The sequence below is a fragment of the Cheilinus undulatus genome, linkage group 24 (assembly GCF_018320785.1).
Source record: "Cheilinus undulatus linkage group 24, ASM1832078v1, whole genome shotgun sequence".
Taxonomy (NCBI): Eukaryota; Metazoa; Chordata; class Actinopteri; order Labriformes; family Labridae; genus Cheilinus; species Cheilinus undulatus.
The window spans coordinates 20,734,545-20,758,996 of NC_054888.1; the positions used below are offsets into that span (position 1 = coordinate 20,734,545).

The 24,452-nt window shown below is 40.5% G+C and overlaps 1 protein-coding gene across 2 annotated transcripts in view; it reads right to left on the minus strand.

Moving 5' to 3' along the window:
- Positions 1 to 153: 153 nt before the first annotated feature.
- Positions 154 to 24,452, minus strand: part of LOC121506481 (receptor-type tyrosine-protein phosphatase-like N) — a 39,800-nt gene continuing 15,501 nt past the window's right edge. The window contains exons 3-23 of one of the 2 annotated variants that reach the window (XM_041782314.1): positions 20,320 to 20,430; positions 20,137 to 20,242; positions 19,891 to 20,053; positions 19,193 to 19,643; positions 17,361 to 17,504; positions 17,078 to 17,112; positions 16,773 to 16,945; positions 13,982 to 14,068; positions 13,721 to 13,800; positions 13,547 to 13,611; positions 9,446 to 9,655; positions 9,077 to 9,358; positions 8,814 to 8,961; positions 8,580 to 8,653; positions 4,983 to 5,060; positions 4,683 to 4,802; positions 4,435 to 4,601; positions 3,323 to 3,376; positions 3,149 to 3,213; positions 2,663 to 2,736; positions 154 to 1,531 (exon numbers count right to left, since the gene is read on the minus strand). In XM_041782314.1, coding sequence (XP_041638248.1) covers positions 1,460 to 1,531; positions 2,663 to 2,736; positions 3,149 to 3,213; positions 3,323 to 3,376; positions 4,435 to 4,601; positions 4,683 to 4,802; positions 4,983 to 5,060; positions 8,580 to 8,653; positions 8,814 to 8,961; positions 9,077 to 9,358; positions 9,446 to 9,655; positions 13,547 to 13,611; positions 13,721 to 13,800; positions 13,982 to 14,068; positions 16,773 to 16,945; positions 17,078 to 17,112; positions 17,361 to 17,504; positions 19,193 to 19,643; positions 19,891 to 20,053; positions 20,137 to 20,242; positions 20,320 to 20,430 — 2,759 coding nt within the window. In that variant the 3' untranslated portion in view covers positions 154 to 1,459. The remainder of the gene's footprint in view (positions 1,532 to 2,662; positions 2,737 to 3,148; positions 3,214 to 3,322; positions 3,377 to 4,434; positions 4,602 to 4,682; positions 4,803 to 4,982; positions 5,061 to 8,579; positions 8,654 to 8,813; positions 8,962 to 9,076; positions 9,359 to 9,445; positions 9,656 to 13,546; positions 13,612 to 13,720; positions 13,801 to 13,981; positions 14,069 to 16,772; positions 16,946 to 17,077; positions 17,113 to 17,360; positions 17,505 to 19,192; positions 19,644 to 19,890; positions 20,054 to 20,136; positions 20,243 to 20,319; positions 20,431 to 24,452) is intronic. The other variant, XM_041782316.1, reaches the window with a different exon arrangement.

A 24,452-nucleotide genomic window follows, 5' to 3' on the forward strand; every position in this document is an offset into this window, starting at 1 on the left:
ATTCACTGGAGTATGGCGTTGAAGTTCTGAGTATTTTTTATTCACTCTTTCTGCATAAATCTTCAACTTCAGGAGGCAAGACTAAAACAGTCACAGAAGTCACACGAGTGATTGCAGCACTTAAACACGAAAAGATTTATTTAAGGTCTCACAGATACAAAATAGCTTGTCTTCTTTTCATAGAATATCTTTTTTTATATTTTTAGGTATTTTTTTATTCATTTTTTGACTTGCATGAGGTAAACAACAATATATATTCATCCAGGGACATGAAGTGATCTGAATGGCACAGAGAGAGACAGACATGGGTCGTATTTTCTGCGGGTGTTTGTTGAGGTGAGACAGCAGGAAGGTACAGGCCGAGCAGGAGGTGGAAACGAGAACCTTCCCTCAGAACATCTCATACTCCACCAGGGGTTTCAACCTTTCTTGACCCAATATTTAAGACTTCCTGGAATCTTAAAGAATCAATTTTGCAGCCTAATAAGACAAAAACCTCACACTGTCCCAACAAAATCACAATTTATCCACTACATCCACATTTAAGAGCATAAATGAAATCTCTGCGTCACTCCAATGAGAGAATCACTATTAAGGCAGGTTTTCCTGGCGTTATGGTGCGTTCACAGGCAGTCAGATGTGTTGTAAAACACATGAACGTTTGGAAAGTATCCATGAGGCAGGTCATAAGATTGCATCCCTCTGGAAAATAATGTATTCATCCTAATTTATCATTCATATTTTGAATTTTTTTTTTTTAAAGCAATTCAAAGCAACATTTTTGATTTTTTTTGTGTGTATTTTGGAAGTCCTATGTCTAGCACAGTAAGTTAAAGTTTAAAAATAGTTTTATTTAAAGTTGAGGTTGGGCTAAAAAAAGTGATGCCAAATATGAGCAAGATAAACATTTTCTGGGTTGTTTGTATTGTCAGAGAAAAAGCATTTAAAAAAACAGCAAAATAGCCTGTGGACTAAAGGGATATTTTGCTGTTTTTTTAAGTTGGGTTGTATAAGGAACTTGGCTACACTCACTGAAATCACTAGTGGCTTATGCCCCTACCATTGCCAAGTACCTTATATAACCCAACTTCAAAAAGACCAAAATATCCCTTTAAAGTGAAGCAGTCTTAGTGGTAGTAGTAGTAGTATTTCCTATCCCTTAACTCTCTTCTAAACAAAACTTCTTTACATCTGAGTGTCCTTGAATGCATCATATCCATGTCCAAACCGATTCCAGACCATGTTAATCCTTCCTGGCCTTAAATCATCTCATAGTTTAACTCTTTTAGACTTTATTGTCACCAGTGTGTTTGAAGGTAGATCGATCCATCAACAGGCAGGTAGCACAAAGTCAATCTTCATCACCATCATCATCATCACTTTAGAGAGAAAACACAGAGGAAGGTAGGAGTGGGAGAGGCGGGGTGCAGACAGGAGGCTGGTCTGGGTCGCACTGGTTTCACTGGGGCAGAGCTTTCAGGATGGCGTTGACCTCTTCAGCGACTGCTGTCAGGGCGAATTCAAACTGGTCCTGAAACAAACATAGAAATCACATTATTGCTGGCTTAGCAGATTTGGTAATGATGAAAGTCCAACATCCAAATAAAGGACTGAAAGCTTTGGAGAAACTTGAGCAGGTGTCTGATCCTGTAGCTGAAAGTGACAGAAAACTGATTAGCAATCTAAAGGTTCCCAGTTCAAACCCAATGCAGGCAAGCTTGGTTAATTTTGAAGTAGTGAAAACTTCAGATAGACTTGCACGTGTAACTCTTCCTGTAGCCTGGAGGCATACAGGGCTACCAGAGAAACTGGCGGGTCTGGGTTCAAATCTTAACGACACATGGTTGGTTTTCAAGATTTGAGTCCAAAGAAAGAAGGGATGATCTTTGGGAGCTTGTACAGGTGTCTGCCTCTGTGGCAAAGCGGGATAGAGGTCTGTCTGGGAGTCTGAAGGTTCCAGGTTCAAATCTTAACATGGCTTGGCCAATTTTCAAGATCTGACCCCAAATAAAGAAGGGGAAACCCTTGGAAGACCATGATGAGTGTCTGTCTCTGTAGGCTAGTGAGATAGAGGATTGCTTGGGAATTCTAAGATTGTAAGTTCAAATCTTTCCATGGCTCGGTAAGTTTTCAAGATTTGTCTCAAAACAAAGAAGGGAAATGCTTTCGGACATAACACCAGTTGACTGCCTCTGTGGCTTTGGGAGATAGAGGGCTGTCTGGTGATCAGGAGGTTACTGGTTCAAGGCTTCCTGAGGCTTGGCAAATACTTGAGTTCAAAGTGAGAAGGGAAATATCTCTCTGCAGCTCAGTGAATTTTAAAGTCCAACATACAAAATGAAGATGATAAATGCGCCAGGAGAACATCACTGAGTGTAAAAGGTACTGGTGGTGCAGTGGACTAGTTCTGTACACTCACCAAGACCCAGCACAGGAGAGGCTAGGGTTTGAAACCCAGTGCAGCCAGTACCTGGGCCAGGGGGGGGCGTCTTCCCCCTGGTGTCTCGTGACAGGTAACAGCAGGGGTTATGAAATTTAAAAAAAAAAAAAAAACAGCAGGGATGAAGTAAAGTAATGCCTTTATTGTTCTGTCTAGAGTGTTTGAAGGCCCACAGCTGTGACAAATGCAAACAATGTATTGCATGCGGTCAGTAATAGTGACCTTGGTGCGAACCATCCCGGGTCGCTGGTCTCTGACGTGCTCCAGAGTGGCAGCGATGTCAATCTCTTTCACACCTGCAGGGGAACAAAAAGAAAAAAAACATGTTCAAGACATTAAAAAACACATCAAGATAAACTGATTAACTACTTTGCAAAAAAAGGCATGTTATAGCACGTCTTTGCAAAATTAGTCATGAAAAACATATTTCACTTTAATAAAAATTGCACAAAACGTCATGTTATAGCATGTCGTTTCAAAATTGGTCATGTAAAACATCATATACCAAGTTAAAAACTGCACAAAAAGTCATGTCAGTTTCTGTGAGATGTCTGTGGAATCTCCTCTGTGAAACTGTAGCTAACAATTGGTGTGTGTTCAGAGGACTGAAATGCTAAAAATGTCCTCATGTCTTTGTTCCCATGTTTCTAAATAGATGAAGACAAAAAATCATATCTAACAAGAGTTTACAACACTAAAAACTCTCACCTTTGGCCATGCGATTGAGAACCATGTCAATCAGGATATAAGTCCCAGTCCGGCCTGTACCGTCACTGTGGAAACAATATAAAAAACCTTTAATCTTTAACTTAAGATAGTGATATAAATGGTGCAATGAAGTTCATGTTTCAAGTTCTTTTCATCGTAATTTTGTTCAGGTACCTGCAGTGCACAATGATTGGGCAGGATCGTCCTCGGTAGCACTTATTCACTTTCCTAAAGAGACAAAATGAGAAGAAAAATGAACAATGAAGAATGATCTCTGTAAGTTAAGGCTAAATAAATAAATATAAGGAATTGTGCAGATTAATGTGCTGCAAAAATCTATATTTTATGCCTAATGTGTGGATAGATAGACGGACAGATAGGGGGTTAAGAAGGGGAGAGTTTTTCGGCGATGGACCTCCTGCTGCAGCCACATCAGTCCATGATCATTTTTGTGACTATGCAACTGGACCCAGACTACTAGCTGCAAACCACAAGAATGACACAGACAGATATGTTCACATTAAAGCCATGGCCCCGCTGACCTCCATCGCAGAGGGGGGAGGGAGAAGGGAGGAAAGACAAGAATGTAAGGGATTTTATGATGGTGTGATTTGTCAGTGCCAGTTTTACTAGTTCTTTTGTAAATTTTGGACACTTTTGAAAATTACAAGAGGCTTTTTCAGACTTCCTGTTTATATTGGTTTGTATAATTTGTACGGTTTTATTATGATTATGTACTTATTCTTTATGCTGTAAAGAACTGTGACGTTTTAGGCCCCTGCTGATGTTTATGATATTTATTTCCTTTTTTTCCATTGTGTGATGTGCCTCTAAGACCCACTAGAGGGTGCTGTTGTTTATCCTCTCCTCATGGAGGCCTACCTTTAGCTGAGCTCCTGTTTTCTTTCCACCTTAGGCTGATGTGTAGTTTGTAATGAATGACAAACTCATGTTGTTGTACACTGGCTGAACTGATGGGTTTCAAACACATCTTACACCAAAGGCATAAGATGGTTTGGTAAGTTAAAGGTCATATATGAAAGAAGTATTACTCTTTTTTTCCCCTTAACATTTGAAGACTTTCAGCTGCTTGAAATGAACAAATCAAACAAAAGGAGTTTAAATAGCTCAACAAAAACAAATGCTTCAAGTGGGTATTAGTTGTGCTGAATTGCTTTAGTCTGATTTATTCATTGCAAAAAGCTGGAAGTCTGTAAACTTTCCCTTTCATTTGCAAAGGGGGTTGAATAATTTTGATAGCAACTGTATCCAGGAGGTAGCAGTACCTGCGGAAGTCAAGCAGGGGGCGTGTGGAGGTGGGGATGCCCTGAGCCGGCCAGCTGAGGAAGTGGAACTGAGTGAGGGTCCGGGTCTCCTGAGTCTGCACGTTCTTCAGGTAGAAGCTCCGCACAAGGAAGTCGTTACACCAGATGTGTTCAGACACCAAGTTAACCTGAGGGTGAAAAGCAGAGCTATTAGAGGGCTCACTTTCCGCTCTCCTTCAAACACATAAACACAGACGCTTTGCTCTCACCTCGTAGATGTGGTAGAGGGACGAGCCCTCGTCAGGCCAGTAGCGGTCGCACTGTTTCTCTCCGTCCTCCACCAGAGCCGACATCATCACGATCACAGTGCAGCCATTCTCCCAAACCATCTACAACCACACACAACAGACTTTCATCATTCTAGTTTTACATATTCATGTTTTATAAATTATGGAAAGAAATTCTTTCATGGCAAATGTTTAGTTATCGATATCTCCTTTTTTGTCTAACTTTGATTTACATATTTGGAGATTACACATGTTGAAAATAAGACTATTCGTCTCACGGACCTGCCAGAAGTCAGAGATGGTGTGTGACAGTGGGCCCTGGGTGGCGATGTAGGCTGGCATTCGGGGGTCATGCTCGATCTGAAAACATGGGGAAAAAGTCAGTCAGGGACTCTAACCTAATGCAAAAACTTTTCTTTTAACCTTCAGGCCCCCACTTAAAAATAAATTCACACTTTTCCCCTTAAAGCCCCTTTAAGTCACTGGATTTTTTTTAAATATTAAACTTGAAAAAAATGTTTTTGTTGTTGTTTTTTGTGTCATTACCTCCAGTCCTCATTATGTATGGCAAATGTGAATTCTTTTTTATAATATTAACCTTTTAAATGCCAGTTTATTTACATGAGACAATTTTTTAAAAGAAAAAAATTAACTATTTTCTTTTCGATGAATGCAACGTGTGGAGATTATCAGTCTGGGATATGTCAATGGTTAGCAAACTCACACTTTTCCGTCCTGCTGCCCTAAAAGGCACACCTTTTTGAACTCTGAAATGACACTGATTTCAGCTTTTTAATTTTTTTGTTTGCAGACAGGTAAAACCTGTCCACCTGAAAACCTGAAAATAACCTGTCCACTCTAAACATAAGTAAAATCATGAAGGAAAAGTTATGCCATTTTGAATTCAGTGAAATAAAAGTGGAAACTATTGATAAACTCATAAAGTTAACTTGCACAGACAAACAACCAGGTATGGACAATGTAGACGGTAAACTGATCAGGTTGTCAAAAAATTACATTTTGTACCCTATTTGTCATATATTGAATGCTAGTTTGAAAAACAAAATCTTTCCACAGCTCTGGAAGGAAGCAAAAATCATGCCACTGCCAAAAAACAGAAAAGAAACACTTAACGGTCCTAACAGTCGGCCCATAAGCTTGCTATCAGCTCTAAGTCAGATCCTGGAGAAGGCAGTATCTGATCAAATACAGGAATACTTTTCAGAAAATAATATGATCACAGATTCTCAGCATGCCTATAGAAAAGGACACTCTACGTGCACAGCTCTCACGCAAATGACAGACGATTGGTACAAAGAGGTAGACAACAAAAAGATATGTGGAGAAATCTTATTAGATTTTACAGCTGCTTTTGATGTGATCAATCACAAGCTTCTTCTAAGGAAGTTAGAGGGTTACGGATTTAGACTATCAGCAGTAAGTTGGATGGAAAGCTATCTGACAAATAGATCCCAAAGAGTTTTCTTTAATGGTAGTTTTTCAGACAATATCTCCTTAGAATGTGGCCTTCCCCAAGGTAGCTGCCTAAGCCCTCTGCTCTATTCTATTTACACAAATAATTTACCTTTTGTTCTATCAGATGCTAAATCAATAATGTACGCAGATGATATTACAGTATATACATCAACAACTACACCTACTGATTTGACCACCACCTTGAACAAGGAATTAAATATCATAGGAAAATGGATTCAAGAAAACAAGCTTATACTGAATACATCCAAGACAAAAAGCATAGTTTTCGGGTCTAATCATTCTCTGAGGCAAGAGCCAGAGCTTAAACTCTGCATCAATAATTCACCTATAGAGCAAGTAAAGGAAATTAAACTCTTGGGTGTTACCTTAGACAACAAATTATCCTGGTCAAAACATATAGAATCTATTGTCAGTAAAATGGGAAGGTCCTTGGCTGTAGTAAGGAGAAGCAGAAAATTTCTCACCCCTGAATTAACTGAACTTGTACTGAATACTCTTGTTCTCTCACAGCTGGACTATTGTCAACTAATATGGTCGAATGTGACAAAAAAGATTTAAGTAGACTGCAGCTGATACAAAACAAGGCAGCACGCCTGGCTCTACAATGTCCATATGACACTAATATCAACAGCATGCACCGAAGTCTGGGCTGGCTAAAGGTGGAGGACAAGATGACTGCTTCATTACTACTGGCAACATGGAAACTTTTGCAATTTAAAACACCTATTGAATTTAGAATTGTATAGATACAACACTAGACAGGCGACAAATCAACAGTTTTCACTACCAAAAGGAAACACTAACTTCCTAAAACGTACAGTAGAGTACAGAGCAATGAAGGCATGGAATTCCTTACCTCTATTACTGACTAATTTAACACAAAAAATTATTTTGGAAGGTCGTATTAAAAACACTTTGGCATATCATATTTGTAGGACATTAGCCATAGACAGAGTGATTGTAGTTCTCTTAACCTAACCTTGGTATTAATGTTTTGTGGGTGACATTTGTTTTATCTTTGACAGAAATTATTGTATAATTTCAATGGACATTTTAAGTTTCTGGATTCCTATGAACTTCGATTTTAATTCGCTTTCCTATATGTGATGGTTTGCACAGACTGTGCTGCTTTCTTGTAAAGTTAAATGTATATATGATATGCCTGTAAATGTCTGTTTTCAGCCTGGACCCCAGGGAGACTAGCTGTGCTCCAGGGTACAGCTAATGGGGATCCAAATTAAATAAACAAATAAATAAACAGGTAGAAATGTGCAATTATGTCCCTGGATAAACTTGTAACTGCAGGTGGACCTGCATGAACAAACTGAGGCTGGCTGCTCCTTGGTTCCCAAACTTTTTGCAAAGGTCAAGGAATGCAAAAACATAATTTTCAAATGAGTAAACTTGACTTATACCCCTCTAAATCTCTGTAACCATGAAAGTAACACTTTGCACCATATAAAGTAACCTACTGGAAATACCATGTGATAAGAAATGTGGGAATCAGATGAAAAACACTAGAAACTACAACTCTGATGCCTAATTCCAGGATGCATTCCTAACATCCTCAAATTTCTGATCTTTATATCATGGCTATGAGATACAAAAACACTATTTTTCTTGTTTTTTCATCACTACATTTTTTTCAACACAGATTTCAGTGTGTGTTTTGTAGGGAAGAGGATTAAGGCCACTGAAAAAATATTTGAGACCCAATTATTATATTTTTACTAGTGAAAATAGTCAGAATTCGGAGATTAAAGTCAGAATTCTGACTTTAATCTCCGAATTCTGACTTTTTTCACAAGGATAATAACAAATAATTGCGTCCAATTTTTTTTTCAGTGGCCCTAATGCTCTTCTGTAGCTGTGCCTGCAACATGCACTGTTGAAATATTTTATTCTCATGGCCTACAGTCTGTTACATCTCACTTCAAACAAGGTAATTATCTCCCATAATGCCTCTCTGTAAACGTGGAAAAATGGCAACATCTAGTGGTAATTTGGTGTGTGTGAATTTTTTTTTTGCCTCTGATTGACAGGGAGACAGCAGATAGAGGAATTGTCTGAATTTCATATTTCTGTCTTGCAATGGAAGTAATATGAAAAAAAGTGGTTTTAATGGTGGTCAATGGGACCAAAAAGGGCTCCAGGGGGAGGACTGTCAGTTTTTTGTCAACAGAGACAAAAATTTGTCAACACAAAATTCATTAAAAAAAACAAAACATCTTTGTCAGATATCATCATCTCATTATAACTGCCAAAATAAGAGCAAAAAGTAAAATTGAAAGGTGATTTAACTTCTTAAATTTGGTGATGTAGCTGTAAGAGCCTTGTACATACATGCCATCTGTTACAGGGTTGAAACCATGAAAGACTTACTATGGTGCTGGCATTGATGTAGTCAGAGCGTGAAGGGTTAATCTCTGCCTTCAGCTTCACCCTCGAGTGGTCATCTAAAGGACAAGAGTGACATTTAACCCCTCAGAATCAACATTTTACCCCTATGTCCCCTTAGGAAGCTTCAACATCATCTGGCCAACTTTAGCTCTAATTCACAGCTTTTTCATGAGTATTCTGCAGCATAAACAGTCAGGTTGATCTGTAGGGACTCACAGGGTACAGAGTCAGGGCAGCGGTTCTTCTTGGCATTGGTGTCGCTCTGGGCCACGGACACGGCGCTGGGCTCTGCCTGGTAGGAGCACAGAGCCTCCCACTCCTTCATCAGACGGTCCTTGTTCCTTAGATGGTCCTCCATGTACGCCTAAGACAAACAAATAAGATCTAATGATATTACAGAGTCTTAAAATTTACACTGATGGTTCTTAGCTGCATCTGATTGAAATGTTAAAAAAGGGTGACATAACCCTCACACTGACCAGGATCATGTGACCCGTGGAGATGTCCATGTTGGCCTGCGCCGGCTCCTCGCACCACGACGGCGTGCTGCTGTGGGAGCTCGGGCTGGGCTGGGCTCCGTCACTAAACTGGGATGACACGCTGCTCACCCTGGAGTCTGCTCCCCCTCCTCCTGCTGCTCCTGCTGCTCCTCCTCCGACGCCAGCACCTCCTGCACCGCTCGATCCTCCCACGGCGCCAAGGGCGGCAGCTTCCAGGCGTCCAAAGGCGCCTTTGGAGGCCATGTGCTTGCGACAGAGGTCCTGGTGAGCCAGGTATGCATGTGTTTGTGTGATAGATTTCACTCATTTTTATTTAGTTTACATGTACGTGTAGATGTTTCAGTTCACCTGGTACTCCTGGTGGCTGAAGCTGCCCCCCTCCGGTCCCAGTCCAAGCTTCTTTGCAGCCAGCCGGTGGGCATGGTGACGCAGGCAGGCGATGGTCATGCCCGCTACCAGGATGCTGCCAATGCACGCCATAGCCACCAGCGTGGCAAAAACCCAGAGGGAGCCAGGCTGGACTTTGGTGGCCAGGGGCAAGGCTTTCCCATCATTGCTCTGCAGCAGGAGAGGAAGAAGAGCATCAGATCTCCACTGCACTGGATTATCACACAGTCACATTAGAGCTGGTTTTCACAATCTCAGTATATGGGGTAATTTCTTGTGTTTTTGCACAATATTAGCAACGTGTAGAAATTTGCCTCCTCCCGACTTTATTCCTTAACACTACCAAGTTTCTCTCATTCTTGAACTTTCTCCCCCATTTCTTCAAATCTCCCTCCTCCTCTCCCTGGGTGAATTGTCTCTCTTGACCTCTCAGACCTCCTGGCTCTCTCTGGGCCTCAGGAATGTGAGGCTCTGCGCCCATTGTGTGCAGTTATCTCAAAGACATTAAAGCTCGGATGGGGGTTGGAGAGAGGGGACTTCACCTGCTCGTATAAAAGAGCCCAGCAGGTTCCAGAGTGAAAGGAGAAAATGAATGAAAGCAGTTAACTCTTCAAATTTCATCACAGCTCAGGTTTTCTTCTTCTGTCTTTAATTTATGTTACTACAAGACGCTGCAAAGACGGTTCATTAATCTCTGCTCATTATTCGAAGACAAAAATACAAAACAAAAAAGCCAATTAAGACTGTTGAATGAAGCAGGACTCATGCATGCACAAATGGATATTGGGGTCACAAATATTTTAAACTTGCAAAAAGATTTTGTATCTAAAATGTTTTGTGCACAAAGTTAAGGTTTGCAAAAAATGTAGCTGCAGAAATAGTTTGTGCATATGCAACAAAAATGGTACTGTGTGCATGTTTAGAAAAAAATGTGGAGCTGTAAAATTTTGTGCATACAGTTCAGATTTGCACATTTTTTTGCACATGCAAATCTGTACTTTTTGCAAAAAATAACTGTACAACTATATATTTTTTTCCATAGATAAACAAAATGTTTTTACAAGTACGAAATTGTTTTACAAATTATTTCTGCAGTTACAGTTTTCTTTGCAATTTCTTCCAATATGCAAAGAAAACTGTATGCATTTTTTAAAGGTGCAAAATCTTTTTACAAGTTTAAATATCTATGACTCTGATTTGATCTCATACACCAACTTTAGCTGCCCATATGCATACTTCAGAATAACAACACCATTTATCATAATAATGCCCAAATATAATGGAATTATCCACCTTACATCGTAAATACTACAATACTTTAGTAATTTTAAACAAATAACCCTAACCCCCTGAAAGCATTTTAGTTCCTCCCACTCATTTGTGATTATTAGAAGCTGATAAGTTTAGAAGCTCAGCATTTTCTCTGTATAGGATTTAGTTTTGACCAAAAGTGATGTCCATAAATCTCCTGAAGGTTCTGTTTCTGCAGAAAATACAGCTCTGGGTCATTTTTGAGCATGTTTTGGCATGTTTACTTAAAATTTCATTTTTAAAGTATCCCATAAAAGGTACCCCACAAGTTCTTCAAATATTCTTTTAATGCTTCAATCAAACTTTGTCATATAGCCTTAACAAGCCCCAAAAAGTCCATGTAAACTCCTGAAAATTTTCATGCAATTTTCCCATGATTTCAAAGCAAATTCCCTCTAAAACATAAAATATAAATTTCCCAAAATTTACAAATACATTCTCCAAAATTCTTCAAAAAAAGAGGACAATTACCCTTTAATATCCAAAATACTTCCCTGGAATATCCATGAAGATTCTTTGAATTTCAAAGGGCACACCCCTCCTCAAATTCCCCATCAAAATGTACAAAAATCTAACAGAAATGTCTGATAACATCAATAAAATATCTATAGATTGTAAAGCAAAGTCCCTAAAAATATTCAAAACAAATCCCCAGAAATTAAAAACACATTTCCTAATTTAACTTGACAATGCCTGAAAATTTCAAAGCAAATATTGCATTGAAATTCTGCAAAATATTCAAACATACGCATAAAATGTCCATGAAAATACATAAAATTCCAACATTTCAAGCTTAAAATTCAATGGACATTCTGGACAATTTCCTCAGAAATTCTAGAGGCAGAAATTTTTAATGGTGCAGGAAAGTCAAGATCTATTGTTGTATTGTCATTTATTCAAACAGGAAGTAGAATTTAATGAGTATGTTTGGAATACAATTTCCACAACTTACAACCCAAGTAATGCAACTTCATTTAATATTTATTTTTGCAGGGAAATAATAAATATCAAACGTTAAACCGATATAATAAATGGGAACCGGCAATAGGAATAGTTTTAAGAGAATTCTAGACTGTAATATTAAACTAAATATGAGCTTCACGCTTTTATTTTCCTAAACTAAATGAAGGTAAATGCAATAAGACCATAACTGACGATAGAAACCTAATTTTAAATGTAAAGAAAGAGAAGTAAATACGCAAATAGCTTTAGCACAGTAATGTCGTTTTGTTATTTTATCCGGCTGTTTTTTTAAACGTGATTAAAAAGTTCTTTAATTCGTCCCGATAATTCCGGTATTAATTAATTCTTCGTGAAATCAGACGCTAATGTTCACTCACCAAACACACGATGCCATGCTTCCTCCTCGCCCTGTTTCTTGCATATGGTCCAAAACTATTTAGTATTGTCAAGTTCGATCGAGCGTGATACAGTCCACTTCCGGTGACGCCTTTCAAAATAAAAGATCGTTTCACACCGTTTTGAATGACGCTTTCCGCAATTAAAATACAGCCCGAGCACCGACCCAGGATCGGCGACATTTTTCTGGCAGATGAATCGCTAACCTGGGGGCTTCAACATGCTCAAAAACGTTCCAGACTTTAAAGAAAATTGTCCCTCAGTAGAAATTTTGGTGGAATTTTGCAAGTCCACAAGGCAGAGGGGCTGAGATAGGGGACTGGGTAAGAGCTTAGTGCATGAAAATTGGTACATGGATGCAGAAGAAAGAAAAGTCTCTTGAGGCCTTTCCATTAAATGTACAGGAAGTGCACTTCAAACAAATAAAGGTCAAATTTTGGCGTTTTGAGGCGATTCATAAATTTCATATTTTAATGAACTAGCGCGAGGAATTTTGGTCGATTGACTCCATTTTTTTTTTTTGCCCATACTAGACAACCTTGAGATCTAAAGCTGTGTGAGCTGTGAGTTTTCAAGCATCACCAAACTTCACACACTGATCCTGAATACATTCATACATCAGTATCATTACTTTGTCACAGCGCCCCCTTCTGGCAATTCAACATATCAGCCTTTGATTTTTTAAAATTTTCCCTTAAAATACTCAGCCCCTGCACACCATTCATCCTGGGCTTATGATATTTGGTCTGCATATGGGTCATCACCAGACCTACAAAAAAGCCTCTTAAAGCCATAGGCATATCCCAACAGGAAGTCCACAATCCAGCTGTATCACACTGAACCTGCCAGGATTCAAATATCTCATAGTGGCGCCCCCTACTGGCAACAGGAAGTGGCACAAATGGTTCATTCCTCTTATTGTGCTCCACCTGTTGAGCTCTGATTTTGACAGAAAGGCCTCAATATCCGACCACAACACAGACATGCTTCCTTGAAGGATGTCTCACTGGCGATGGCGAATATTTCAATAGCTTGCCACTTTGACAGGAAGTATGTGCAACTCTCGTACCAAACATCTGATTGCCTTCAGATTTCACTTGTAGGATCAAGGCCTGTCCCTCTACATATTCAAAGGTTAATTTCATCATTTTAATGTAGCACCCCTACTGGCAACAGGAAGTGACACAATTGGGGCATTTGTTTATTGGCTAGAAATGTTATCATGCCATTGAACAGGAAGTCACTGTAACTCTTAGGTGAAACTTCTGATTGCATCAAATCTTACATGATTACAGTCTGCTCCTCCACGTATTTACTTAGTCTACTTAGCAGGACTTCACTTTGAAAATGAGGAACTGAACCTTTCTGGAAGTCAAAAGTTGTGACACCCACCTCTCCGACGCCACTTTGCAGCACCTTCAGACCAGTCTCAGACTCCAGGTAGTTCTTCTCTGCGACTACAGGAATAAAACATCCCATAATGACAGCACCATTCATGCAAAAACCTCTGCAGCACTTCGGATGAGAGTATCCGGAGTACCATGATATAATAGAAACCATGTTTACCTGCTTTATTGGCCACTTCTCCAGCTGTCAGGTTCTTGGAGTTCGGTCTGATCCTGAAGGTGATGGAAGGTCCAACCACGCTGCAGCAAAAGAGAACACAGACACAGACAAAGTCACGAAGTGTGCAGGATTTATGGGAACAATATCTCTGGGTTTCTTTTTTTTTTGGTCAGTAGTCAGGTATTGTATATGACAGGTGGGTTCAGAGGCAGCATGTATCAGACGCTATCATGGCCAGACCGCCAGCGTCCTCGCTCCTACCTGACGTTGATGACGGCGGCAGGGGAGAGGCCGCTCCTCTCCGACAGACTCTCCAAAAGTCGAACCCCGTCGTTCAGACTGAGGGGGCTGTGGTGACAAAACGCACACATTCACACACAGACAAACATGAACACAAACAACTCAACTGCTATGGTGTTTCTGTCTCTCTTTCCTAATTTCATTCCTGACGTCTTTCCTTTCCTTTCAAACATCTACGTGTTCTCTTGTTTGTTCTTTTTGCCGTTGTTCAACATCTAAGTGACAGTTTAGCCCAAAAACAGAGGTAAAGGTATTTCATCTGTAATTTTTTTTTTTTAACCTGTGGAAAAATGACTCATAATTGCAGCAAAGTCTTTGCTACTGTAGGTGGTGGCTGAATGTAGAAGAGGCTGCACACAAATTCACAAATATGCACAAAGTATGCCCTACATTCCCCCTGAAGGCCAGAGCTACCACCTGCCTTCATCTTAAATAATACAGTTTAATAATCTTCTTCCCAGTTTACTCACAGAGTTTTATTCTGCTTCAATGTTAGATAATAAAGGAGTCGCCCACAGAGTTTTTGCGTCAGGGCTGATTCATGCTCAGCTCTCTGGGTGAATTATATTTTTGTCAGACGATTGCATGAAGCAGTTTTTGTCTTATTTAATTTCCTGCTGGATTTCACTTTTAATTTCCATTTTTCTGCTGTACTTCCTTTTGTTTTCAACCTGACATGCCAGATAGACTCATTTATTTGTCTACTGCATGGATATATTTCACATTCATCTGGGAAAGCTCCGATAGAAAGAGTTAAGGAAGGGCAGGACTTTTCAAAAATTCTCAGAAGGTGATTGGAGGAAAGTTCTATCTGTCACACTCATGACCAATCAGAGCAACAAGACAAAATACTCTTGAACCGGCAGACTACCACTTCTGTAGATTGCTAATTGTGGAGCTCCTTGGTCAACATCTTCTCTGCCAGGAAAAGCTTTCGATTGGCTCTATGCTCTTGTTTTTAAAAGAAATGTGGTCCAATTCAAATTAAACTGCCGCTTTCCTACAGCTACATCCAAGCTAGCAGCTACGCGGCAGCAGCTGTCGGATATGCCGGCAAACCCCACCTGTAACAATCGCAAACTCAAAGCAAAGCAGACCCGGAGAGGAACAACATCTTTTCTGTCATGACAAGCTTTCAGTGTTGCTTTCTGCCTTTTAATGAAGAAATGTGGTCCAGTTCTGACAAAACTACCGCCATGGCTAAGTCCGAGCTAATCACTCCACTAGCAGCCATTGTACACAAGCACTCACACAACAGCTAACAACCACATCGTACCTCTCACAAACTCATGCCAAAAAAGGTTGCCAGGAAAGCAAAAACATCTTTAACATCACGAAAAGTGCTTGTAAAATTGACGCTATGCTAACGCTAAATCTTCAAGTACGAGTAAACCCCGCCCTTGGCTACCGCCTCATTCTCTTGAAATGATGCTGATTGGTCCAAACAGTGTTCAGTTTGGCACCAATGTTGCAGATCAGTTAGTAAATTACGTTATTTTGAGAGTATCTTCGGACTTTAATGCCTCTATTTTAGAGTTTGAGCATTGAATAGTGCGGGGAAACTTCTGAGAAAAAAACTAAGAAATTACACCAGCTTAAATTAGCCTCCCATGTCGCCACTTCAGGCCTCCTCTAGGGGGGACAGACCCACGTTGGGAATCCCTGCCATAAGGTTCATTTATTAAATAGTTAACTTGCTGTTTTTGTTTCATGGATGAGTTTAACAATGAGGGGAAAAAAGCAGTTGAAAGTGGTAATGCCTTGCTGGATTTTGCTAACCTTGCAAAGCAGATGGATACGCCGTTTCTGCGTTTCTCACTGGTGAATCCATCTTGCAAAGCTCCCGTCTGAACCGTTTGGGCCCGGTTAGAAAGTGACAGGACCAATCAGCAACAAGGGGCAAGACTTTTGGGTGCGGCAGAGTCATGACGTAAGCAAGCAGCAACAAGAGGCCGGTGCAATTATGGACAAAGAGATTAGCGTGGATGCTGCCAAAGCGCCAGTTTTATCAGAACTTGACAACATTTCTTCGTTAAAAGAAGAACAAAGAACAGCAGTGAGTTGTTTTCTTTAATAAAACGACAAAAGTCAAGTACTTACATGTCTACAGTCGCCATGGTTTGCGTTATGCAGTTCTCTATGGAGTTTATTCCTCCGCAGCAGTGACAACGTCATGTGTTTTGTTGCTCTGACTGGCCCGTAAAGATGTGACAGACAGAACGTTCATCCAATCACACTCTGAGTGTTTTTTTCAAAGCCCCTGCCCTTTCCCAAACACCGTATATCGAAGGTTTCCCAGATGGATGTGTGAAACACATCCATCTGGCGTGTCGGGTTAGGATTTTGCCTTGTGCTACGCAAGCAAATTTTGCTAGTGGACAAAGCAGGTGGTAGTTTTAACAGCTTTTCTCCATCCTTCTGTGAAACCCATCCATTTAAACCAAAGCAATAGTTCACTGTCACATTGATATAATTATATATAATAAAATATTAGCGGGCAGAGCTGAGCAGCATGTCTGTGCTCCACTTGGAAATGTCACTCCCATGATTCCCTGCTGCCCTACACTTGAGCGCCCCCTTGTGTCTGAATTGAAATACTGAATTTTTAAGAACTCCCTCAGACCTTTGTCCGCCTGAACACTTATTAAAAGAAACAAAAAAACACAAAAACATAAAACTGGACGCCACACTCACTCACACACAGGAAGTCATGTGATTGGTTGAAACAGGAACAGGAAATGAAGGTATTAACCTCTGATTGGTGACGATGTATCCGTATTCATCTGCTTTGGCTGCCGCTTTGTCTTGTTTGGCCGCTGCAGGAGGAGGAGAATCTTTCTGGGCTTCTTCTGGTTTTGGGAGTTTGGCAGCAGAGAGCGGAGCTTCTGGGGCGGCGGTCTTATATGCCATGGACCCCTCTGACACCTAAAGAATAAAAATATCTCAGTTTAAACGGGGCCTTTACACGTGTTACTTTAGAAAATCTGAGCCTATCTGAAGGCAATCATGCGATCTAATACAAAGAGATGAAATTTGCATTTAGAAAATAAAACCAACCTTCTTTCCTTTTTCAGCATTGTTTCCATATTTATCTAATAAAACACAAACACAATATGATCATTAATCAAACAACATTAAAGATATAAACATTTGGACACAATTCTGCAGACCACAGCTGAGCATCTAAAGATCCAGTAATGACTGAGACAGCTGCCGTACATTTAGGAGTTAATAAAAACACAAACATGTCCAAGCTGCATCACTCAGATGTGCAATCTGTAGTTTATTTTAGGCTCAAATGTGTAAAAATACAAAGATCTTTTCTCAGAGTGAAGCCCACCTTTGGTTTCTTTGTATCCGTAGGAGCTGTCGAGCTGCAGCTGCTTCAGAGCGGCTGGTAGTTTGTCTCTCTGCTCCGGGGACAAATCCTTCACGTCGAGGCCGTAGTGATCAAGCAGCAGAGCCAGTCTCTGCAGGGAGCGCTCTGCAAAAACACACAAGATAATCAAACATTTATATTTATGAATGGATTATACTCTAGTACAGGGACGGGCAACTCTGGTTACCAAGAGGGCCACATTAATCTGCCTGTCAATGCCAAAGGAGATTATCCACTATTCTTGGATATTCACAGTTTAACCACTGTAGTTACTGATACTTCAATGATCATTTATTAAAACTACTTTTACACTCCCCTCCAGAAGTAGTGAGGCCAGTTCTTTTATTTTGCTGTAGACTGAAAACATTAGGGTTTGACATCAAAAGATGAAAATACAAGAGATAAACATGTCATCTTTTATTTCCAGGTTTTTGCATCTGGATCTGATACACAACTTAAATGATAGCTTTACTGATGGCATCTTCTGATGTCACACCCAAGTGTTTTCAGTCTACAGCAATAATGAAGGAATTGGCCTCACTGTCCACATACTTCTGGAGGGGTGTGTATGTTTAAAAGTGCAATTTGAAATAGTCAATTTAATGAAATAAACACACAAATCAAATTCAATAAATAAGCCAATTTTTCCCGCACAGTGATCATGATAGTTACTTGTTTTTCTTGCGTATTTTTTTTTACTAGTGGATTTAGTAATGCGTTTAAAAAAGTTTTATAGAAACACCTACAGCAAATTAAAAGTTCTGAAAAGAACTAAATACTAAAGAAATTTTAAAAAAATAGTAGAGAATTTTAATAAATTAATTAATAAATACAAATTAAATAAAAAAATGAAATAAAAGAAATAATCAATTTAAGAAATTGATTAATTTTTTTTTTAAAGGTTTATTTTTGGGCATTTTGTGCCTTCATTTGACAGAGGAGAGGACAGTGGATAGAGTTGGAAACAGGGAAGAGAGTGGGGAGAGACATGCGGGGAAGGGCCTCAGGCCGAAATTGAATCCGGGCCGCCTGCGTACATGGGGCGCGTGCCTTATCCATTCTGCCACCTGCACCCCTCGATTAATTTTTTTGATGAAATAAAAAAATCATATCAAAATAAATCAAAATAGAAAAATAAATACAAATTATACACTTGAAAAATTTTGAATAAAAATTGAAAAACCAAAACACAAGTAAATACAAATGAAAAGAGCAGGAATAAAAATGAAAAAATAAAAAAAACATACAAATGAAAAAAAAAAAACAATTGAATAAAATAAAAAATAAATACAAATAAAAAAATAATATTTGAATAAAAATGTAAAAATAAATAGGAATAAACATAAATAAAGGAAATTTCCTTTAAATAAAAAAAAGAAATTGAAAACAATTCTTTTATCAAATCAAAATACTAAATAAACCAATCATATACTTGTAGTGTAAGTTTATAAGAGACATGTTTCTGTTTTCATGTCTTTAAAGCAGATTTTGTCCTTTTATCAGAAAGTTTAGAATTTATCGGTAATCAAAATCGATTTGGGGGGCAGACTGCGTGATGTGGACGGCATGTGTTTGGGTTGTTGCAACAGGTTGTGCAAAAAGGATTTAATCTAAACATGCAAAAGTCCCTTTTTAATCTCAGTTACCTGGACTAAAACCAACTCAGATTTTATAGTAGGCATGCAACACATGCTCCTGTTGCTAGGTAGATTTTTTTATCTGCAAGATTTTGCACATAAATGCATGAAACCTCATTTCTTATCTTTCATCCACATGTTTATTCCTTCTCTCACCATCCAGTCCTGACAGAGCGTCATAGTCATCCTGCGCCTTCTTCTCTGCCTGCTCTTGCTGCTGTTGCTTGCTGAGCTGAGACACCTGGGAAACGAAGTCCTCACCGTAGTCCAGGGGGAAGTCCAGTTCAGGGAAGAAGGAGGATGAAGAAGAGGAAGATGACGAGGACAAAGAAGAGGGAAATCCTGCTGACGCTGCTGCTGCTGCCAAGGCCCCTCTTTGACGGGAGAGTGACTGCACAGGCGAGGAAGAAGAGGAGGAGGAAGATGAGGAAGAGGAGGAAGGGGAGGTGAGGTAGTAGGAAACCAGGTCCTGGAGGAGCTGCCGGTCTCTTTCTAAAGGGTCTCCTCGGGATCGGGAGCGAGGGGGGGAGCTGAGGATGGGGAAGGCTGAATTATCATCCAGAGAGTTGAGGGAGCGCTCCTCTTCCTCCTGGTAGCCGTACTGCTGCTGTAAGGACAACAGATACATGTTTTAAAGACCACTAGGGGGCAGAATAACTCAGAAATGCATTTAAAAACAGACATGGGGGTACATCCCATTTTAAAGGCTGCAGCAAATGCAGTATCAGTTCTTTTCTCTAGTTTTGTTCTGGTCTGGTCTTGATAAATCTACATTTGTGGATAAATTGTTAGTTCATATTCTGCATTCTTTACAGCTGCAGCACCCAAAATGTTGTTGTGCACTTTTTTTCTACCTTGTGGTAGGTGTAAGGATCCAGTAGTGGCGTCTGCATGTGCACGGACGATCGGGACGGGTCCATGATCATGTAGTCCACAAACTGCTGCATCATCTCAGGGTCAGCTGAATCCTCGGGCTCCTGAACCCTCCTCTGACTGGGACCTGACTGTCTTAAAAACCTGCAGAGGAAGACATTCTTATCACTTCAAAAGCAGAGCAGCATTTACCTGTACGTTGTGCTTTTGCATGTATTTATTCTTACTGCTTAGGCGACCTCTCATGAAATTTGGAGGAGGAGCCGACTGTGGGAACGTGGCTTAGCTCTCGGCCAATGATAGCCTGAGTGATGTCGTCCCGCCAGGTCAGACCTGAGACAGAAATATAAGACGTTATTGCAATCCTTGCTGATTTTGTCCCTGTTGGTGAGCAGAAGTTAAAGCCTGACCTTGAACCATCAGGTCTTTGAGGACCTCCTGCAGCTTATGCAGAACAGGTATGGAAACCTGGTACTGGACCGGGGCCTGATGGGGGGCCTGGCACTGCCCGAACAAACCGTCTGCAGAGAAAGACACAACAAGGTTTGATTATATCACAGCAGATAGCAGTTTAGCAGCATGTGCTCATTCATAAGCTGAGATCTCAAACAGGCTCTGCCTGACATCAGAGACATTATCCTGCAGGACTGAAGCAGGACTCGCTGTTTTAGCTTAGTTTCACAGCAGCAGCTAGTTATTTTCCCCTTCTGTTTCTGCAACTTTATAATAAAAGGGATTAGTATGATGCTTCACAAAACACAAGACAAGATTATTTGATGATGAGGTTTTTCATTACTGAAACCGTGGTGTGCAGGATTGGCCTCCTTTTTTTTTTTTTTTTTTTTTTTTTTGTTTAAGGATTTATTTTTTGGCAATTTTGTGCCTTCATTTGATAGATGAGGACAGTGGATAGAAATGGAAACAGGGACGAGGGTGGGGGTGAGACATGTGGTAAAGGGCCTCAGGCCGGATTTGAACCCGGGCCACCCACGTACATGGGGTGCGCCTTTAACCACTAGGCCACCTGCGACCAGATTGGCCTCATTTTTTTAACATCTGAGGTTGCTACTTGGTCACCACATGGACTGGAGGGCTGCATATTTGTCCGATTAAGGAGCTAAAAAACTAATATGCATGCAAGTTCAACCCAAGTTGCAAAAAAGTTGGGACGCTGTGAAAAATTTAAATAAAAACATATTTTATTCACAGTAGAACATAAATATCAGACGTTGAGACCGAGACATTTCACTATTTCATGAAGAATATTATCTCATTTTGAATTTGATGGCAGCAAAATGTCTCAAAAAAGTAGGGATGGGCAACAAAAGGCAGAAAAAGTCAGTGGTATTGATGAAAGCAGTAAAATGACTGGGTATCAGGATTTTTTGTCTACCTAACCCTAGCCTCAAAAATTTTTTTGTGGCCAATCTATTCGGCTGGCGTCCTCCAGCAGACGGCTAGTGCGGGAATAAGCACCTTCAAGAGTGAGGCCATGGTCCTCTGCTGGAAAACAGTGGTTGCACACTCCAGGTGGGGGGTGAGTCTCTGCCCCAAGTGAAGGACTTCAAGTACCTTGGCGTCTTGTTTACGAGTGAGGGTGTGATGGACCATGAGATCGACAGGCGGATTGGTGCAGCATCAGCAGTTTTGCAGGGGCTTTACTGTACTGTCATGGTGGAGAGGGAGCCGAGCCAAAAGAAAAAGCTTTCGATATACCCAGGTGATGAACTCCGGGTAATGACTGAAAGAAAGTTATTTCAGTCACCATTGTGGGGTTTTCTTTCTTTAACGGAAGGGTATCAAAATTCTGTCCATGCATATATCTTTTAATGTTGTTTATCATGTTTTAAGGAAATAACGCATCATCAGTGGGCCGATATCAGCTGGTAATATCATCACGTCAGTATTTAGGTTGTAGGATAAGACAGAGAGAGACTGCCTTGACAGTTTGGGTGTTTTCCGTCTAAATCTTGACCTCCTTCGGTTTAACATTTTGTTTGAAAAGGATGCAAGCAAAAAGGTGGGTAAGGTTCTTATAAATTGGGTGAACTGATCCTTTAAACCCCATGAGAGCCCAAAGCAGCTTAGCATCGACTCGATGCAGGTGGACACAAACGACCTGTCCTCAGCAAACCAGTTCAAAGACTGAAAGTGCTGCAGAGATCTGAGTCAGACCTGACCCACAAATACACAAAACATTTCAATAAGAACATCCAGTTTTACTGTGACTTCACCAAGAAAATGTCTGATTCTCCTCTTAGCTGTTTATTTACACACAGCTGAATATGTGCAACTTTAACAGGCCACATGCATAAACATTCAAGCACACATGGACAGTCTAATCAATGACCAAATGCATGGACTACACTTGCAAACACTTGGACAGCTCAGCCTCTGAATTCAATAATAAAACAGGCTAAAGAGCACTAACATCCACACCAATCCTCCACACATGGCAGAGTGTGTTTGCATGAGCGTGCGTGGGCCTCGGTGAGTCATCACCTCCGCCTCCCTCCATCCTTCATCAAACACAAGCGCACATACACTCATGAGGGAGACACACGGTCGTCAGGCAAGTGATGTCACTGTTGTCATAGAGACGGCCGGGACAGGCTGCGATTGGCAGAGAGCGGTGACGGAGGGAGACCTTGTTTACGTTGCACTCCGGCTCTTTTTCTCTCGGTTTCTTTCACTCCCCATCTCTTACCTCGCGGCCTCTCCACCTTTCATGCCCATGTGACGAATCTCATCGAGAAACCAATCATTTTTCACACACTCACTCTCAGCGCGCACACACACTTACGCTCCAGTGACGACAGAGAGTAAACACACAGAGATGGAGAAGTTCAGGCTGCAGGTTTGAGTTTGTTTGGATGAAATACTGATGGATTGAAGTGGTCTGCAGGTTATTTATTTACTCAACCTTCATATCAAAGATAACAGATGTTTTAAGACACAAACTAGGCTAGGCTAGGTTTTTTTGACTGAATGCATTCACTAGCTTTACACCATGTTCCACATTATTATGCAAATTGGATTTTAGTGTTATAAACATTCATTTTTTTTTTGGTTAAAATCATGGATGGTATTGTGTCTCAGGGCTCTTTGGATAACTGAAATCAATCTCAGACACCTGTGATAATTATTTTGCCAGGTGAGCCCAATTAAAGGAAAACTACTTAAGAAGGACGTTCCACATTATTAAGCAGGCCACAGGTTTCATCAATATGGGAAATAAAAATGATCTGCCTGCTGCCAAAAAGCCTCAATTACTGTAGTGCAATGCCATTGTCAAGGTATGAAAACATTAGATATTTCAGGAAAACTTAAGCGTGATCATCATACTGTGAAGAAATTTGTGGCTGATTCAGAGGACAGACGAGTTCGTGCAGATAAAGGCCTAATGAGGAAGGTTTCTGTTGGACATATTCATCATATTATGAGAGCAGATGCTAAAATGCGATTACAAAGCAGCAAACAGGTATTTGAAGCTGCTGGTGCCTCTGGAGTCCCACGAGCGTCAAGGTGTAGGATCCTCCAGAGGCTTGCAGTCATGCATAAACCTACTATTCAGCCACCCCTAACCAATGCTCAGAAGCAGAAACAGTTGTTGACTGATCAGTGCTGTGCAACCCTGGATGGTCTAGATGGAGGAGTAGTGGATGGTTGGTGGATGGCCACCATGTCCAAACAAAGCTGTGATGTCAGCAAGGAGATGGTGGAGTCATGTTTTGGCTGGAATCATGGGGAGAGAGCTGGGTGGCCCCTTTAGGGTCCCTGAAGGTGTGAAAATGACCTCAGCAAAGTATATAGAGTTTCTGACTGACAACTTTCTTCCATGGTACAAGAAGAAGAACCATGCCTTCTGTAGCAAAAATATCTTCATGAATGACAATGCACCATCTCATGCTGCAAAGAATACCTCTGTGTCATTGGCTGCTATGGGCATAAAAGGAGAGAAACTCATGGTGTGGCCCCCATCCTCCCCTGACCTCAACCCTACTGAGAACCTTTGAAGCATCCTCAAGCTAAAGATCTATGAGGGTGGGAGGCAGTTCACATCAAAACAGCAGCTCTGGGATGATATTCTGACATCCGGCAAAGAAATTCTAGAGACACTCTCCAAAAACTCTCAAGTTCAATGGATGCAAGAATTGTGAAGAAGATGTTTTTGATTGAAATTGCTTTGATTTCAGTAAATATGACCTCCTAATGCAAAATAAAATCTGAATTATGCTCTAAGTTGATGACTTGAAAATAATACTGACTGTCATTTGCATCGATTGTTTAGGAAAACAGAGAAAAATATCATTTGCATGATAATTTGGAACTGTAGATTCAAACAGACTAAACATGTCTTAGGAATGCAAAAACAAAATGCAACCTGTTACTCAGCCTGCTTTTTCTCACTCATGCTCAATGAAAGCACTTCCTGAAAGCACTATCAGACACGTCGTGAGAAAAATGCTGCTGATGTTCCCTGAATGTTCCCGACTCTGGAACGAGGGACAAAACATCCTTGAGGCGGAAACAACCTGCCATC